The sequence below is a fragment of the Paramormyrops kingsleyae genome, chromosome 3 (assembly GCF_048594095.1).
Source record: "Paramormyrops kingsleyae isolate MSU_618 chromosome 3, PKINGS_0.4, whole genome shotgun sequence".
Classification (NCBI taxonomy): domain Eukaryota; kingdom Metazoa; phylum Chordata; class Actinopteri; order Osteoglossiformes; family Mormyridae; genus Paramormyrops; species Paramormyrops kingsleyae.
Window position 1 is genome coordinate 17,098,768 of NC_132799.1, and position 18,442 is coordinate 17,117,209.

The 18,442-nt window shown below is 48.5% G+C and overlaps 1 protein-coding gene across 24 annotated transcripts in view; it reads right to left on the reverse strand.

Moving 5' to 3' along the window:
- Window positions 1-1,172: 1,172 nt before the first annotated feature.
- Window positions 1,173-18,442, reverse strand: part of LOC111848816 (neurexin-1a) — a 249,977-nt gene continuing 232,707 nt past the window's right edge. For 15 of the 24 annotated variants that reach the window (XM_023821107.2, XM_023821124.2, XM_023821118.2 and 12 more), the window contains 2 exons: window positions 14,481-14,568; window positions 1,173-1,687 (listed from right to left, as the gene is read on the reverse strand). In XM_023821107.2, the coding sequence (XP_023676875.1) occupies window positions 1,383-1,687; window positions 14,481-14,568 (393 nt within the window). In that variant the 3' untranslated portion in view covers window positions 1,173-1,382. The remainder of the gene's footprint in view (window positions 1,688-14,480; window positions 14,569-18,442) is intronic. The other 9 variants (XM_023821125.2, XM_023821123.2, XM_023821112.2 and 6 more) reach the window with 1 other exon arrangement.

Below are 18,442 nucleotides of genomic sequence, written 5' to 3' on the forward strand. Positions count from 1 at the left end.
ACTCCCACCTAGGGCATAAGGGTAATTTGGTATTAAGAGGAGAATCAAGAGGGGGACACTTAGTCATACATAACTTGGTCATACATCACATCCTGTATGTCACATCCTGCCACCTGCCATAGCTCAGCAATTTTCTTCGACAAGTCAGGCTGCTGCTGGGACAGCAAATGGATCATGGGTGTCAATGGTGTTAAAAGATTAAAATTAAGGAGGGATACATGTTTAAAAGAGGGCAAAATAAGCAACGCAACAGAAATTTTAATTGCAGATGTCATCATAAAATCTATATCTAGCAACACTTAATAACATTTAATTCTCTTTTTTTTCTTTTCTCTTTTTTTTTTTTTTTCTAAAAATGGTTGAAGAGCAGATATAGTTTGCATCATCTATACAACAGGCTATAAAACACCACTTGTCACAGTCCAGAAAGCACATATAGGTGTGTTTGTACTGGATATAAACATATGTTATAAGATACTTTACGTGCATGGAGTTTTGCAAATCTGTTGCTTTTCAGAAACCCCCCTTTCCCCTCCCCCCACCCACAAAATGCACCAGCCTTGTGTCAAACCGGGCTTGGAATGAAGGCCTTATTACCACATCAACATCACTTACTCTTTCAAGTCAGTCTCTTCCTGTAGTCACTGAGAAGTGTTTCCTGTCTGCTTTCTATGCTGACCACCCCACCCAGAACAGTCAGGCGCAGTCGATGCCGCGGCTGTTTTTCGTTCCTGAAAGTGCGAATACTTTGGCCGATTCCCCCAGACGTAGGTAGCTTGACCGTGTGACTTCCTCCCTGCAAAGTCTCTCTGCTCGCTCCTCCCCATGTTTGGCGATTGTTGTCATTTTGCTTATTTAGGCGTTGTTTTTAAAATGTTTTACATTTTTTTTCTCGCAATTGTAGAAAACGTCCCAGCAACACAAACACAGGCAACGTAAATGGAAAACACTGACAGTTTGTGACACTGTTTAACTCCCCCCCCCCCCCCACCCCCCACCCGTGAATAGCCCCTCTGAAATGTTTCCAAGAAAGGAGAGAGTGAGATGTCAGCATCCTGCTTGTCGAGCACACGGGTACCACGTCTGCTTTGGAGCCATTATGTTATGTCATGTTCCATCGTCCTCCCTCGTTCGCCTTTTTGTCAGTCGTTACAGCGTTTTTCGGCAGGGAGATTCATCTGCCTCACCTCATAGTTTAATGTGCTTGAGTACAAAGTCAGATATGTTTTTTTTTTTTGTTTTTCTTTATGTCACGTCTTTGATAAAATGAAGACTAAATGTTTTTTTTTCTCTCATTCGAGTTTTGTTAATATACATATGTGGGTCTTCTCATCGCCTCTTGAATTGAGTTCCAGGACCGGCAATGGCTCAAACGTGCAGGATCACACATAGTATTCCTTGTCTTTGTTTTTCTTGTTCTTGTTGGAGCTCTTGGCGCTGTTGGCCGGCTTCTCCTTGACGACGGTGCCGTTGGACTGCGCCGAGTTGCTGATGTAATTGCGGCTCTCGTCCACGTGGTAGGAGCCCTCGTCACGGTTGCGGTACTTGTACATGGCGTAGAGGAGGATGAGGATGCAGAGGGCCGCGGCCGCCACAATGCCCACCACCATTCCCGTGGTGCTGCTGGACTCGCGGATCACCTCCGAGGGACCCGGGTAACCCCCGCCACCAGAACCCGTTGGGTTTGCTGGGAAGGGAAACAGAGACGGGATGTTAATTCCACAGCATAGACAATCGTTTCTGCATGAACATTATGGCACTGCTATGAACCACCTCGTACATCTGTTTATCTGAACAAGGACAGTGTAGTATTTAAGGGTTTAACTAATACTCATGGGTTGAACTACCTGAGGCTTATAGGTTAGATCAGCCCAAGGCTTATGGATTGGACTAACCAAGGGTTATAGGTTAGGCTGCATAGGAGGTCAGGTTTTAAGCAACTAAAATAAAAGAACAAGTAATCAAATATAGTACTGTGATTTACATACTGGATTTGGGCGATCACCTCTGTTTTAAGCAACAGAAAGACTGTTCTACAGATGCATCAGCTTCGAGGATGATCGAGTGGAATACGGCTCAGACTCCCTCATCAAACACAGCTCCCCAGAGACTCGAAATAAAACAAAACGATGGCTCCATGGAGAGTGCCATCATTTCTTACCCATAATGACAGACCCGGAGTTCTCGGGCAAACCCACTACGGTGTTCACCTCCACACTGACGCCAGAGCGCCTCCCTATATGGACGGCGACACTGAAGCGACTCGACCGATAATTGAAGCCGTGGGTCCGGCGTAATTACGATGCAGATGGGGGGAGGAGAGGAGTCGTAACACGCACCCTTATTTTTATTCCGATTTAATGAATCCAATAAAGGCCCTTTAATGAACTCTAAATGTTTGATAATGGCATTAATATCTGACAAGAATGGGGTTTGGGTTCATTTGCTTCTTGAATGAGAAACTGATTACATATCAGAGACTCTCCATTATGTACTAGTGCTGACCAAATTGTAATCTCTTTCCCCATCAACTCTGATAGCTCTTCGCTACCCCCTTCATCACTCTCTGGCTAATGTCCTCCTCAGATAAAGTGCTTTTCATTCCCTCTGCTATTCTTCCTGTCCACTCGCACACATCCACCCTCCCCATCCTGCCCCTTGCTCGCTCTGCTTGCCTAGGAGGTCCCCTGACCCCCAGAAGAAGAAGCACCTCGACTGGGCGTGAAAACCACTGCGGGGGGGGGGGCTCCCAAGACTAAAACCACAGACGCCCCACATGGGAGATCAAACTGGCCATGTTGGAATGCGAGTTCCCAGATCAGACACTGGTGGATAGCTGAAAGCAGGACCCAGACCCCTGTTTACTCTCGCCCTGGAGGGGTGGGCCTTGTAATGTTGCTGTGAACTTTAAGCCAACTCCCAGTGCTTTACCATACAGCTATCTGTTTTTTATGGCCAATTAAGCCCCCGTATGCCTTTTCTCCAATCTAAAGACAGGACCCTACCTTTCCAAGCCATCCACACCTCTGCTTTGAGAAGAGGTGAATGTGTCTTTCACCGTTTTGTAACCCAGTTTTTTGGTTCTCAGCTTGGGGGAGGCTAATACATTAGTGCTGCCTGTTGAGTCAATCAAGGACGATGGAAATTGCCTTTGGGAATGAAGCTGACCCGAGCATGGCAGTGGATCTCCTCAGTGTGTGACAGGCCTGGCTACACCCCCCAGACAGGTGTACGGACAGCACACGCTGACAGTGCGACATGAGCACGGAGGTTCCCCCATGGCAGAATGGAGATGAGAGAGCAAACAGGAGACAGGGTACTGGTTGTGTGTGTATGTGTTTCGGGGGGGGGGGGGGGGTGTGCCTGTGCTGGGGAACGTCAAGGTCCACCTAACTGAGCACCGCTGGTGTTCTGATTGCAGCCCCCGCGTCCTCTGATTGCGCTCTCCTGGGAGCTAATAAGGTTTACCGGACTTTCGCCTCGCTTCTGAGCCAGGCTACGCCCCACCAACACCACTAGCCCTATCAGCCGGCCATGTCCCCAAGTTTATTTCTGTAGCTGCTAAAGGGGACAATCAGCCTCAGAAGCACAAGTGGGTAACGTGCAGCGTGGAGCGGACCAAAGGCATTTCAGTGTAAATAAGCTAAAGTTAGCAATGACGGCTCTGTGCTCATTGATGATTAACAACACCGGGATGATTTATGTGTGCATAATAATGTGATTAATAATAACTATTCATCCCCATTAAGAATGAGGGATGAGCGGAGGATGTTTTGGGGTGTTCTGGTAATGTATGAATGATTCATGAAAGAAATGCGATTGTGGTTCCCAACCCCTGAGTCTTGTGGTGGAGACGCAGCTTCAGCTATTGATATGTGGTGATAAAACGACAGGATATAGGGACCGCATATTCAGGAACGTGGTGATGCATGGTCAGGACCGCATTATGATCCTGCCTCCCCAAGACAGCAAGGTCGATTCAGCATTCGACACGGTGGTGCTCCCCAAGCAAATCACCGCCGGTCTGGTTTTCCTCCTGGATCGTTTGTTAAGCTTTTTTTTTTTCCTACCTGTGGTATCTGAGTACCCATCAGTACAGGTGTTATGGGAAGCTGAGGAGTCCAACGGGGAGGGTTGAGAAACGGAGTAAAATGAAAAGGAGTAGATAAGGCTATAATCACCACCATTTCAGGAAATTAATTTTGGAGTTGAAACAGGTCTGGGAAGGATGATTGTACTGAACGGATTAAAGCAGTGGTCTCTGTCATGCTGATGGATAAGTGTGGCTTTACCCACGGCGGGTTATAAGTGAGCCTTTACCCGCGGCGGGTTCCCCACTCCGACCCACACGCTGAGAGCACATCAGTGTCGCCTATGGCCAACTGACATCAGGAGGACACACCCATATGTATTATTGACTTATTACAACCCTGCTAAGGTATTCAACCAGATGAAAAGAAGGTTTATGTGTTTAAAACGGCTTAAAAACCTGGTTATTACCTGGAATGTACAAAAACTAAAAGGTACAAAAACTGCATTTCACAAAAAAACCTAGTTATTTTTATCTCTGTCCAATATGTGACACAAAGTTACAAAGACAGTGTCCAATCTTGGTTTGTATAGCTAATTAGAGCTGGGCGATATTATCGGTAATTGACTAAGCGGCGATTATTGCTGTAAGCAAGATAAAAATGTATGATTCGGCTTTCAGTTCAGCCTTCTGACCTACATTTCTGACGTTTAAAAAAAAAAAAAAAAACACATTGATATTATTTTTTTCTCTCCTTTTATGATACGCATCAGTGTTTTGTAAACATCAGTTATAATGGTGGTATGCGGCTAGGGTTTACCATAAGTTTGTGAACCACTTTTTTAGATGGTTTCAAATGGTCCACGACATGTTTTTAAATCATAATTAAATCTGGCCTGCCCATCGATTGTTCCCCCCCCATCCCCAGTCGGCAATATTTAATGCCGGGTATTTAGCAGATTATCCGTACATCGTTTTTTCTCATTATTTCATACTTTTCTTTTGCCAAAAAAAAAAATAACTGCACCTGTATGTCTGTGTGTGTGTGGGGGGGGGGGTGTGTTGGGACAACTCAATATTATCGTTTTTCCCAATACTTTTAAGTTAAAATATCACACATTATTTTTTCAGATAAAAAAAGTGTATATGGAGGAACAGTGGGGATCATTCTGCAACACAAGCTAAGGTTAAAATTCCAGGTCTTTAACTGCAACACCTTCTGCTGGCCCTCTTGTGGAGTGGGTTAGGCCCTTCCAGGGGCCATGTCCCCCCCTTCCAACGGCCAGGCTTACGTGCCCGTTAATCAGCACTCCATCATTTGATCGGAGTCAATGGAAACCCGCGAGAGCTGACAAGCGAGAGGAGTGTTTCAGAATGGCGCAGAAGGCTCCGCTGAAGCGAACCCAAGGGTGAAATTAAACAGAGGAAGAAAGACAGCAGAAAGACAAAGACAAGGGGAAGCTCACGGGCAGATACAGGACCATCTGAGTAAGCGAGTCCTGAAGGGGGCAGGGCTTATGGTTGCGTCCTGACCTGCATGGGGGGGGGGGGGGGGATGGGAGGGGCTGCCTGCTGTTTTATTCATATGAGCCCCAGTTAATGTTTCACTCATTTAGTCACAAGTCATTTCCTTTGTGGGGCTGCGGAATGAGGCTGAGATTTCAGTATCGGGTGGGCCAGACAACAATATCGTAGCAGCCCCATCCTTTACAGACATAGCTGAACATCTTTTGTTGCATCAAGACCTTGCTGCACATTCCCTAGACTGCAAAAATAACAGTCATTACACCTCTGTTCCCTCTGAGGGGCAGGACATGGTGCATACGGTCGGGGCAAGGTCTGCTCTCAGCATACCCCAGAATGTACCTCTACCTACAGTAGTTCTATTAGCCAGAGAGGGGATTAAGGATTCCATGGTGTCTGCTGGGATTTAAATAAATGGGTCTCTTTAAGACCATTATTCCTTATTCATCTTTGGTAAAGAGGTTCATTTATTTGGCAATTTGCGACGGACAAGCAGGGTCAAGGTGGGGGGGCGGAGTGGGGGGGATTTAAAGCCGCGGCCGGCTCACGTTCGCCGCTAGCTAATGGAGCAGACGAGGCTACTTAGCGAGTAATGAACAGACAAGGGGCCAACTGACCCCACCGTGGTGGGATTGATGACGAGGCACGGGGAAGCCTGGGGGTCACGCCCCGCTGCGCCGGCCTCCATCCGTCATCTTCCGCAAGGCACCTGGGAACGTCAGGGCCGCAAGGCGGAAAAACAGGATACGGGAAGTGAGGTGGGTTTGGGGGGGGGTCGCAGAAGAAGGACAGCCCTGGTGTTACAGCAGCATTTCATTTCCATTTTTATTTTAACTCACCACTCATTCACAGATAGCTGTCAAGGATTGAGAACACAGTGTCCCGCTTTATTTTTCTAATATTTTTATATTTCTAATATTTTAAAACCCAGTGGCTGAATACCCAATGGGCATTTTTTATCTTATTCTTGATGAGGGTATGTCTTTACAGAACAACTCACTAATATTTTAAATACAGTGTGAATACAGTCTGAATCTCAACAGCACATAACCAGTCTGATGTTAATGGCTCCTGGCCTGTGTTTTAACTGTAATCTGTCGGTTTGCCACATGTGTTTGGTCTGCTGTTATGCTAGTGATAGAAAAGCATCTGACGCGAGGATATGCAGGTTTGTACCATCATCCAGTATATAACCTTCCAAGTTGGGCTTTGCCCTATTAAAAGACAGAGGAGCAACAAATGTTAATTGCTGCTTCTGGGGGGTGGGGGGGGGGATTGATGGGTCACAAGCCTTGAAGAGGTGGATCACAGCAGGTCTAAGTGTGGGGGGGGGGGGGGGGGCAGACATTACTCAGATGCCTGAGCTAAAAGCCCTCACCCTGGGGCTGGTTGGGCAGGGGGCCAAACACAGCCATACACAGCTCATGATCTCGTGCTGAAAGAGTGACTTTGGCTATTTCGGTTGAATCCACTGCAGGTAGGTACAGTGTCCAGAAGACGTCATGCAGCCCCCACCTCACCCAAACACCCACCCCCTTCTCCCCCATGGGGCTGTCCCTACTGTGTCAGTCCTCTGTCAAGGCTCTCACTCCGGGACAGCCGCGGGCTCGCACCCCGCCATGACCGGACGTTAACGGCGCACAGCAGTGCTCCAGTGTTCCAGTAAAGCTCCCTGAGATTCCAGCTTAGCTGGCTTGCAGCTGACATGTTTCTGTAAACCCATGGATTAGTATTACAGCAGTACTACGTATCCCGCTGTAATCACCAGCTGCCAGGCTTGCCACGCACAAAGGGGGGGGGGTTGGGGGTGGGCAGGCCACCTTGTAAACGGGGGCTCCTCAGTAAAAAGACTTGGCTGTGCCAAGTTTCCATTAAATGAGCCCAGTTCCTGAGAAAGAGTCCACGTTTTAACACAGCAGCGTTACTCACACGCTGGCAGGAGACAGCAAACCGTGACAGCCAGCCTATTTCAGCCATGAATACCATGGTAAGTAATGCACTTGACTGTGTCTTTACCATAAAAAGAAGACTAGTTCTTTCAGAAGAGCAGGTACCTTGAACTTGTTTTTTACGACACCATAAAAGAAATAATTTTCAATAACGACCCAACAATGCCACCCAGTCCAGGGCTATAATTTCAGATAATGGCTTCATTAATGATTAGCTGATTAGAATCGATTAAAACACTTTCTCGCCAAGGCAAGCCCGTCATTGGGTTCAACAAAATTACGTCTGAGATACCAGTTCCCTCTAATTCTGATGTTGTTACGTTAGCCTATACTGTAATGTGTTTACAGGCTGGGTAAGTGTCTCAGGTGCCTTGTGGAGAGGAACAATCTCCAGATCCATTCCCAGCCTTGAGCCCAGAAACTTATAGACCAAGAAGAAGGCTGGTGTGACAGGCAACCATTCACCCGTGTCAGTCATGCAACATGTTACCTGAAATTAACCTATGACAGCTAATAAAACACTTGTCCCTTTGACCAATTAAATGGCACCGTTTCTGGGCCTGACCTCTTCATTGGCTGAGGAAGGAAGGAGGGGCATTTACAAAGAGCACTGTGAGGTTTCAGGGGTCACAGGGTCAGAGCACGTTACATGAGAAAAAAATGTGGCTATATGAAAAATCCAGCAGATCTTCACCACATCATCTCCTTGAAAGGTCCTACAGCCCCAGGTAGCTTCCAAATGAACAACAGGCCCATTACTCATTCTTCCCAGCTGAGGTGACAATATGCCAAACGCAGTGGTGTTGATTCCACAGGGCAGGCCCAGCTTGCTGCAGTTATGGATGTCATTACGTGGCTATATGCACCTTGTCGATGCAGAGTTATATGGAGCGATAAGGCTGCCTTACTGGGACCTTGTGTGATTTGCCGGTCCGTAAACACTGCGTGAGGGTGCGAGCCTGGGTAGCCGTGCCGAACCAGCACATTGTCACATCGGAATTGGCAGTGATGGGCCACCGCGGTCAGACTTCACGATTATGCTCTCGTTTCTGAAAAACGATGCCTCGTGGGTGTGTGGCTGCCTTGGCACTGCCTATCTGGCTCCAGTTTCGCAGTTGTTTCATCTAATTTTTGTCACTGGGAAGTCAGTGAAATCTACCCTGTTAAAAAATGTGTTTCTCAAGTTTACAGCGACGGGTATCAGAACTCACAGAGAACTGGACTCCTGCGACCAAAGGCAACGGGGACTGTTCTGAGATCACGTGTCTCCCACGACCCCCCCTGTGCTGTCCGTGGTTATTGGCACGGTTCGAAAGCAATCAGGCGAGTGTGATGTTTTACGAAAGTTATTTTATTTCTCACTTGCTGGGATGGCGGTAATGAGCATTTCACGGATCATGGGCCCTCTGTGCTACAAAAGCCAGCATAGCCTACATCCCCCTGCCCCCCCGCCAGTTCATCTCGCTCCAGCCTACTGTTAACCTGGGCGCGGCCCCCATGAACAAAATTTTAAAAACATAAAACCAAATATAAAGGTGCACCCCCCGGCCCTTACTGGCCTTACTCAGCCCCTCTGTCTTGCCTGGGGAAACCGAATATCACATGTCTAGCAGATAATGAGCACCCTGGCCAGAGCTGCCTCCCCAGAAAGCAGGCGTCTCCTTGTCGCGGCGGCTAAGAGGCTGGAGTGATGCGGAAATAATAGAAAGGATAAATAAGAGAGAATCTGTTTTCGGGTCTGATGGTGGAGACGACACAGCGTCAAATCCCACTTTCCTAGTGAACACCTTTTCTGCATCTCATTAGGCCACAAGGTCGCTGAGGCGCCTGGCTAATTTCCGGTAGGCGGCGCGCGGTAAATGTGTGGCGGGGGTGCCCTGTCAGCCGCCAATGCGGAGGCGGACGCTAATGACGCCGCATGCTTACGAGCTGCCTGTCGTCACCGGCGACGAGTCTAAATTCGCAAGGGCATGTGATAAACGCATATAAATGGTGCAAAAAATCTTCTGAGCATGTGGGCAGATAACCTCTGAGTTGATTGGAGGATCTTTGGAAGCCCATGTATTAATACAGGGTGGTGTATTACAGAAAAAGTGGTGTGGCAGAGTGCATGCTGGGAATGATGGAATAGTGTATTATGTCTGTGGTTTGACCTCTCGCACCAACAAGCTCTGACTGTTTCATTATTCACAGTTCTGCCGTACAATATTTTACCATAATCATTTTTTGTTTCATAGGGTGAAAGGCCTGTCATTGCACATGATCTAAAAATGTGATTTTTCCATTTACCACTTGATTAATCACGTTGCTTGATCATTTTATTTTTTCCTCCCCGACCTTTTTGGGAAAAATATGCAGACAGAAATGTCAGAATTTTCACAAAACCATGAACTTGAACGTAGGTAGGTGTAGGTGAGGGAGATGCAGATCTCTAATCTGTCATTAGGGATGGGGTATGGTAAAACACCGCCCTCTCTGAAAAAGAGACATTTAAGACCATAAATCTAACCCCCCCCCCCCCACCCCCCCCATGCGACGTCTTCATTAGGCCTCTCTCAGCACCAAAAGTCACACCTTGACTGGACATAATGGGCACGGTGAAACGGCGGGGGCTTTCAACCTGATGCAAATGCCATTGTGGTACCGCCAGAGGCCCTACAAGGACATTACCATGAGGGACGGGGACTTGGAGGCGGCCAAACAGAAACCAGGAGGTGTGCGGAGCTGTGAAGGCGGGCTTTGTTGATGCCTCTGGACTTTGGGCAGGTTCCACAGAGGCTGCATCTCTCCCAGAGTGCTTTAGAGCGCTCATGCCCGGGATAAGGCGGCTGGTGGGAGGGGCGGCCATGTCCTTTGCCAAAGACCATAAAATAATAATTCGGCACTTGGTTCCTTTTGTGTCAGCCAGCGGTCTTGGGCCGGATAACTCAATAAGCCAGCCCAGTGAATGTGGCACTGCGCCTCCTGGCTCAGGAGCCGATCCAATCATACCCCCTTACCCCTCTCCTCCAGGGCCCAATCCCCGCCAAACGGATCCATCGCCTGTCACTTAACCTGCAGATGTTTGACCGACAGTGGTATTGTTGCCACACTAACGCTGCCAATGCATCAAGCCGCCCCCCCCGCCCCTCGCCCCTGGCTCCTCCGCATATGCCCATCGGGGACCAGACCGTATCGCCTGGTGGCCCAGTGGCTCTGCAGACTGGGAGAAGATTCAATTTGCTGCGGCGTGATCTAATCTCGGGACCTGCGGGAGATTACAGCTTCAGCCATGGAATTGCTGCAGTTCTAGGGATACAAAAAAAGGCCTGAAATAAAGCTTGGAATAAATAAGCGGAGAAATCGATACACTGGACGCTAGGATGGAGGGGCGCTCCGGGGGACCCTGGTGATCCGCAGAGTGACGGTTAACCTTGGCCCGCGGTTCCATTCTCCCCCAGAGATTCTATCACCACCAACTTTTTCATGTACCATCTATCAATTTCTCACCCTAACCCTCAAAAAAAAACTGTAGTTCTGATAAAATCTGTCTTTTGTTGTTGTGGAAGGGGCTGGCAATGCAACTTTTACATCGCAATGGATTGTGGGGAATTTGCGTTACCAGGAACGTTAACCCAGTTTGGTGTTCCATCTTTGAACTGTTTAGCGAAGTCCCATTAAGGGAATATCTATCTCTAATCATCCAGGAAAAGAGGGATGGACTCACTTCCATCCAGGGTGCAGAGGCCCTGATTTCTGTTGGGGATGAAGGACACAGTCCTTCACACGCAGCCGACCCTTCCCGGTCACACACACTGCATACTGCAGAAACACACACATCAATCAGCATGACTGGTTTGAGCCAGCCTTCCCCAGCCAGTCATGCACTGGGATGGGACATTTCAGTTTTGTTACGCTTCGACTTGTTCCCTGTCACTGTAGGGAGGGTACTCATTGCTCATTAGCAAATCTGCAAATTGACGCCTTCCCCCAGACTGTGAGGGTGGGGTTTTCAGTGGCAGACTCCTGGTGATGGAGTTATACAGAAACATACGCTATCTACAGCTTTATTACAGGAAAAAAGATCAATACAGACAGCACTTTGTCGGAGAGCCTTAATTGTTTCTGTGGCTCTTGATCTGTTTGAACCCCCTTCCCCCCACTCAAAACAGAGGAGATTCACTGCACTGCAGGTCTCCTGTCCTTTTGATAATTGGTCCATATCCAACCCAGAACAAAAATGAAATGAAAGCCCAGACACACACGGGTCGGCGTATCACATGGTTAGGAGCAGGTCTGGAGGTCACTGCATGGTCAGCAGCTCAGGAGACGGCGGCTCCACATTCAGCACTGCGCTCTCACAGGGTTGCGAAGTCCATCCCTGACTCTGTGTGTGGAATTTTCCACACATTTGTGCGAGATTCCTGCAGTTACTCTAGTTTCCTACCGCAGTCAAAGCCCTTCAGTAGACTGCCTGCACTGCATGACTGCCTGCGCATGTGTGCCCTGTGACAGCCTGGCGTCCTGTCCAGGGTGTCCCCTGACTTGTGCCCTGTGCTGCCTAGGACTGGCCCCACGCGTAGTTACCCTGTATTAGATGGCTGGATAGATTATCTTTTCCAGTACAGGGTAACGGTATCTTAATAATAACGCTGCTCAAAACCGGACTGCAGGAAACATTTTAAGCGCATCCGATGTGCAAATCTTCACATCTATATTAAGTCTGAAATTAGCTCTTAAATTAAACACGATGTGCCATTTTTATGGCCTGTTACTGTCATTCCTCTGCATGTATTTATCAATACAAAATGCATTTCCTCTGACTTATATCACAGCTCGCAGGACGTTGCTGCATAATATCATCTGACCTCCGCCGCTACAAACTAGCAGCGCTATAATTTTTCCACTCTTGCGCTCTTCTGCATGACAGTCGTGAAACATCACATTCGTCACCGTCGCCGCCGCAGAAATAACAAGCCCTGGCCAAAAATAATTCTTTTGAAAAAAGAAAGAAGATTAAAAGTGATCAGGGCAGAAATATTCACTGGTCTTGTCATGCAAAGGCTAGTTTGCGTCCTCCAGATTACAGTGTAACAAACATCCTGTTATTTGTCAAAGGAAAATCCCTCAGAAACCAAAAATACAACTTCTGGGCCACAAGGCGGAAAACGATGATGTTAGCAGGCGCGAAAATACAACTGCAATGAATGCGACCGAGTGAGTCAGCTACCCGAATTCAGGGAAAAACATCACATCGCAAAAACATCTGCATAATATCCCAAGCATTGTAGGGTGTATCCTAAACTGGTTGCCTGTGGCCCCGCGGCAGAATGCGAGCTTTGGTTGAGTTTACTGTCTGCCTGGCAGTGGGAGTGTTAGCGTGGGGATTTCAGGAGTCATGGGGAAGGTCGCAGGTTCAGAACTATATCAACCCTGTGAAATATCAATCCTTATAAATAAATCAGGAAAAAATTATGCTAAAAACCAACAAGCAACAGCATTCTGTCCATAACATACTGAAAATAGCTTGGTTACAAACAAAGCATCTATACCAGCGAGTCTTAGTCAGTCATTCACTGGTACAATCTACTATCTCTCTGTCTTTCTCATGTCGTTGGAGAATCTTCTGTTATAACCTAGGGTCTTTGGCCTGTGGTGTATTCACAACTACAAATGGAGGTCTTCGTCTTGGCAGTGGCTTTTTCAATTTTACAATGAAAGGTCTTTCTCACATCATCGTAGGATCCTCTGCTACAGTCTAAAGTCTAGAGTCTTTGTCCCAGCAGAGAAAAATTCATTGTCATGTTTCTCCAGAGGCAACATAGGGAAAAACAGTTATTAAGAATCTGAAAAGCGGATTACAGGAGTGCGCTCCCGTGAGGAGTCTTCCTTGCAGACACCGAGAACACAGGCTGACCCCAGTGGGGCAGCAGCTGCTCACCCGTCATCCCTAAGGAAATGCCGATGGGTGCCACACCGCCTGTGCTGTCATGTATAATGGGGTCTCAAAGAGCAGAGACACTGCTCTCCTTGGGGATGACACACATCATAATGAGTGCAGACAGGAACCCCTCACACAGAGGGGGAGGGGCTACAATGACTACAGGACTCTCAGCAACTCCAGCCGTTTTTTTTAACAAGCACCCCATGTTATTGTGAGGTACAGAACAGCTTCCTCATTCCCAAGGCCTTTAGTCAAACAGGGTACATTTTTTTGTGCTAGGTTTTGGTTGCCATACATGTGCCAAGCATAGTCCACCCATCCATTTTCTATAACTGCTTATCCAATTCAGAGCCTCCGGGGGTCTAGAGCATATCCTGGAAGCTAAGGGCACAAGATGGGGCATATTCATACACCATTCACTCACCCAGGTACACCTATAGGCAATTCACTCAGGAAACTCCATATGCAAACTCCAGCTACACACACACACACACACACACACAGACACACACACAGACACACAAGTTGGTCTTCCTATCTAAATGGGGACCGTCCATTCACTTCTATGGGAAAAACCCTAATCACAATCACGACACCCTTCACCCCTACCCATCCCTAACCTTAACCATAAGTAACCAACCCAAATACAAGACTTTTGGCATTTTTACTTTTTTGATTGCATTCACAGATGTTTATAAAACTGAGGTTATCCAAATGAGGACCTCAAAAGATGTCCACTAAAGTAGGGAAATTTCAGGTTTTACTACACTTTGGGGACAATTTGGTCCTCAAATGTGACCTACACACACACAGTCATTTGTAAGACTTGAACCCTGGTCTCAGATTTGTGAGGCAACAGTGCTAACTACTGCACCACCATACCGTACTCAGGGCAGTTTAATTAAATGGGACACTGGACTGCTGGGATGGGGAGGCTGCAAAAAGGACCATCTGAGACGCATCATCCTCCCTGATGAAGTCCGCCTGTGTGGTGCTGCAGACAGACAGGGACACCGACACGCAGAGGGTAGTAGTAAAAAAAAAGGTGACTAACCTAACCCACCTGAGCTTGGCTCACACGGATCGATGTCCTCGTCGTCGTTTGGACACTCCGCTGATGCCACCAGCAGGTCGTCTGTCGTCTGAGGACAGAAAGAGAGAGATGAGTATTGGTGAGTTAGTTACTGTATCTCTAGGCCCATAACTGGTGTTCATATGCCATGGAAATGCACCAAATCACATGTCCTCTGCACCAGGCTCATGGCATTCAGAGTCCTTCGGGAACATGGCCGAAACCCTTGATGCCAACAACGGGAGGAAGGAAGCCTCCAATTCAACAGCCAATCGTAGTGTTGCACATGGGCGCCGCCCCGTTCAACCCAACAGGAACCAATGAAGAAAGCGGCAAGTGGAAAGTACACAGGTCTCTGATTGACAAGAAAATACCAACCGCAGAGGGCCGGGAAGCCTCATTTCACTCATCACTGCCTAAAGGTAATTAAGAGAAGAGACAAATCCATTAAGTGGGGAACAAAACACAATCTCCTGGGGGGAGTGAAGACATTTTCTACTGCTCAGAAGAATTTGTGTACCTGCATAAACATCGAGGGTTGTCATAAATACACCTGCATACCGCCTTTGAAGCTCACTGTCCTTTGGGGGACTCTAATCCCAAACAGCTTTGACTTAGATTTCTCTAAAAATACAGATCTGTAACGACTGCACACAAAGTCAGTTAGAGGGAAAAGAAGGTGCAAAAATAAGTCTATTGTCCCCCTGGAAGTGAGATTTTCCACTCTCTCTTTTGAGTCTCTGTTTGCACTTTGATCTCGATTCTATCGGCCCGTTCCCATTCGGGGCGGCTCACGCAGGAGGTCATCCACGCTCCTGCTCAAACTGTGATGCGAAGGCCCAACGGGGTGCCGGTTCTGGCAAGTTTGGCCCCTGCTTGAACCAACACGATACTTGTCCCATGGAATGCTTGGCTTGACAAAAAAAATAGGTTGGAGCATCACAGGCTAAAGCAAACAAGGTAAAAACTGCAGCAGTGGAACGTGAGAGGTGTTGAGTCCTCAGCTAAACACCAGGGGGCATCAGAGGATGGGCTGGGGGGAGAGTGAAAGTCTAGGTCCCTCAAAACCATCCAATTGCTATAAGCACCCAGTGCATGGTTCCTGGGCCACTTATGTGGGTGCATACAGAACTTCAAATAGATCAATAGAGCATTGCACTCAGTATTACTGCTTTATATTTGGAGCCCTGTACACATGCAGGCAAACCACAGAAGAGCATGTTGAGGCCAGATTGTCTGGGTTTTTGTCGTCTCCTGTGTTCATGTCCAACAACCAGAGGTGGGGGCACAAAACTCAACATGATTTTCTGCACATGTGGCTGATACAGCGCCGGGGAGCCAGATGGCAGTGTCAGCGTGTCCTGGAGCACCCCATCCATCACTGCGTCCGGTGTCGTCTGTTTGTTGTGCCGTGAGATCCCGGCACAGTGTCCTGACAGACCGGTGTGGGAATCAATACCACGAACCATCGCTGGCTTAATGACAGCGGAAGAGTGTATTTGCAATGGTCAGGAAGCAGGTCCAACATCACTAGCTGTACCTCAGAATTTGGGGTGTGAGTGTCTTACTCAATAGCTCCAGGTAGGATAAAGGGCACACAAGGGAGAGAAGAACACTGGCGGGGGCATGCATTGGAGGAACGACTGATGGAATAGAAAAACAGGAAATCCACTCTGATGTCGAGCGACGTTACATTTAACTTTACATCCTGCCTCATGCGTTTATGCATTCGATCAGAGATGACTCCCGTGTCCTCCTTGCTCCCAGACAAATGTCATGCCCTCTCCCGGCCCACGGATCAGAACGATGCGACGGGAGTGTGACATTCAGAGAGCCGCCTCTGGGTCCCCGCACCCCAGTGACAATCTAATCAGAAATGAATCGCATCCCTGACGCACCTGCTCACGGGCGACTCGAAGGGCAGAACAACGGAAGAATGAAATAAATAAAACATGACAGCAAGCGGCGGAGAGGGGCGCCTACAGGGGATCGGAACTGCGGGGCACCAGTCCTGACGCGGCCCTAGTTGGGTTAGAATTCAATCACCTTGCCTCTTCGGTACGTGCTCCTCTGGTTCCCCCCTTGGCTGTGACAGTATAATGGCAGTTTCTAAGGCGCATACCAAGCACGGCTCCCGCCATAAACCCACAGCCGCGGTGCTTTGCCCTGCAGCCCGTGGGAGCTCTATGGGCTCCACACCCCTGCCACTGAGAAAATCGTGGGGAGTGGTGCTGAAACATCCAAGCCACAATGACAGACACTTCTGTTTTTGACTGGAGAGGGACCCTGCCTCACCCACAGATGACTGTGGCTGGAAAAGACACCAGGGACATTCTCGACGGGAGTGGAACTTGAACAAGACCCCAGCCTGATCCTGTACCGCGGTGCTGAACCGCTGACGAGGGCTGGCCGCTAAACCGCAGAGATCAAAGCCTCCACTGCTGCATCAGGGGGAGGTGCTGAGAGACGTCCTGAGCTCCTCCATAGCAGATCCACACTCTGAGCTTCTGTTCACAGCATTTTTCCTTAAATGTGGCCCAAACGTAAAGCTGATCCCTTAACCGTAACTTCAAATGTGGCTTCGTAATCAGTCCGGCTATACTTCAAGACAGCAACAAAATACGGGTAATTACAAAAAAGATGCTTCAATGCTTCAGTTGCGAGGGTAAAAAAAAAAGATGTAGGGCTTTAATTAGATGGCGAGTGTTCTTAATTAAATCGTTAAAGGGAATTCATGTGGACAAAGCCTTCCTTACACGGTCCGGCACCCTGGCACCCAGCCCTGACAGGCAGCCCGTTCATCTGCTGAGATTGATAATCGGCCCCCTTTGCCTGGTGGATGGGCTGGTCCCTCGACCCGAGTCCTTTCATGGTCCAAGTGCGCCAGAGTCAGCAATCCAGCTTGATCTGGGGACTACTGATTTACAGCTCCTCCTTCAGTGGGGAGGGACGAGGGGTTCATAACTCACTGGCCTCGCCTGTGATCTCTGGAGAGCAGGGGCGAATGAGCAGTCAATAGCTAGCCTGTCAGTCATGTGCCTCTCCCCAAGATTAGCAGCGTACTGTAACATGCAGCCCGACTATGCTGTAACTCAGCCGCCGCTGGCTGCCGATGGGAAGCGATTACGGCCTTCTGCTCCCCCCTGGATGACGAGGCTGACAGCGGCTCTTCCCCATGACCTGGACACACTGCGGGTCCCCTGAACATTGCCAGCAAGGCTCTGCTCACTTCACTCAACAAATAAGTGAGGCAGTAGCAAGATCCTGGAACCGTCACTGGGTGCTCAGATGACTGTGTTCCCCTGCAGCTTCGTCCCCATTTTCTGTGGCTTCAGGGTGGCTCAGGTGAGGCTGAACTCTAGCACTGATAAGAAGCATGAGCCACCAGCCGTCATTCCTGGTGTGGCGACAGCGTTCCTGGAAACTTCATCCGTGAAGCCCCCCCCCCCCCCCAAACTCCTTTACTTCCCATTCCACGATAATATAAAAAAAAATAATCATAAAACAGACCATCAGTAGTTTGCACTGGGCCATCGGCCCCAGAAACACTGGCCACCAGATCCAGAAATCAAATCTAAAATATTTAAATGCTACTGGAGCTGAGGTAACTTCAAATGGAATTGTACACATATGATGAAAAGATATAAGAGCATGGTCTTCACCTGCTCCCTGGCCAGAGGAATTATTTGCTGGCATCCTGTCACCAGAAGCCCCTCCCCCTGCAAGCTAATGGCCACCCTTGCTGCCTGCTGTGAGGCCTTTTGCTAATCCTCTAAACAGCTTCCCTACCATTCACCACTTTCAGACCCTGCAGGGCTCCACGGTCATTCCTCGCGGCAGGAATGCCTGGCATTGATCCCCTCCTGGCTTGATCAGGACCACTGCCGACACATAAGCGTTTAACCTGTGCTAATCAGGCACAGAGCAGCCATCAGGAGCTCCAT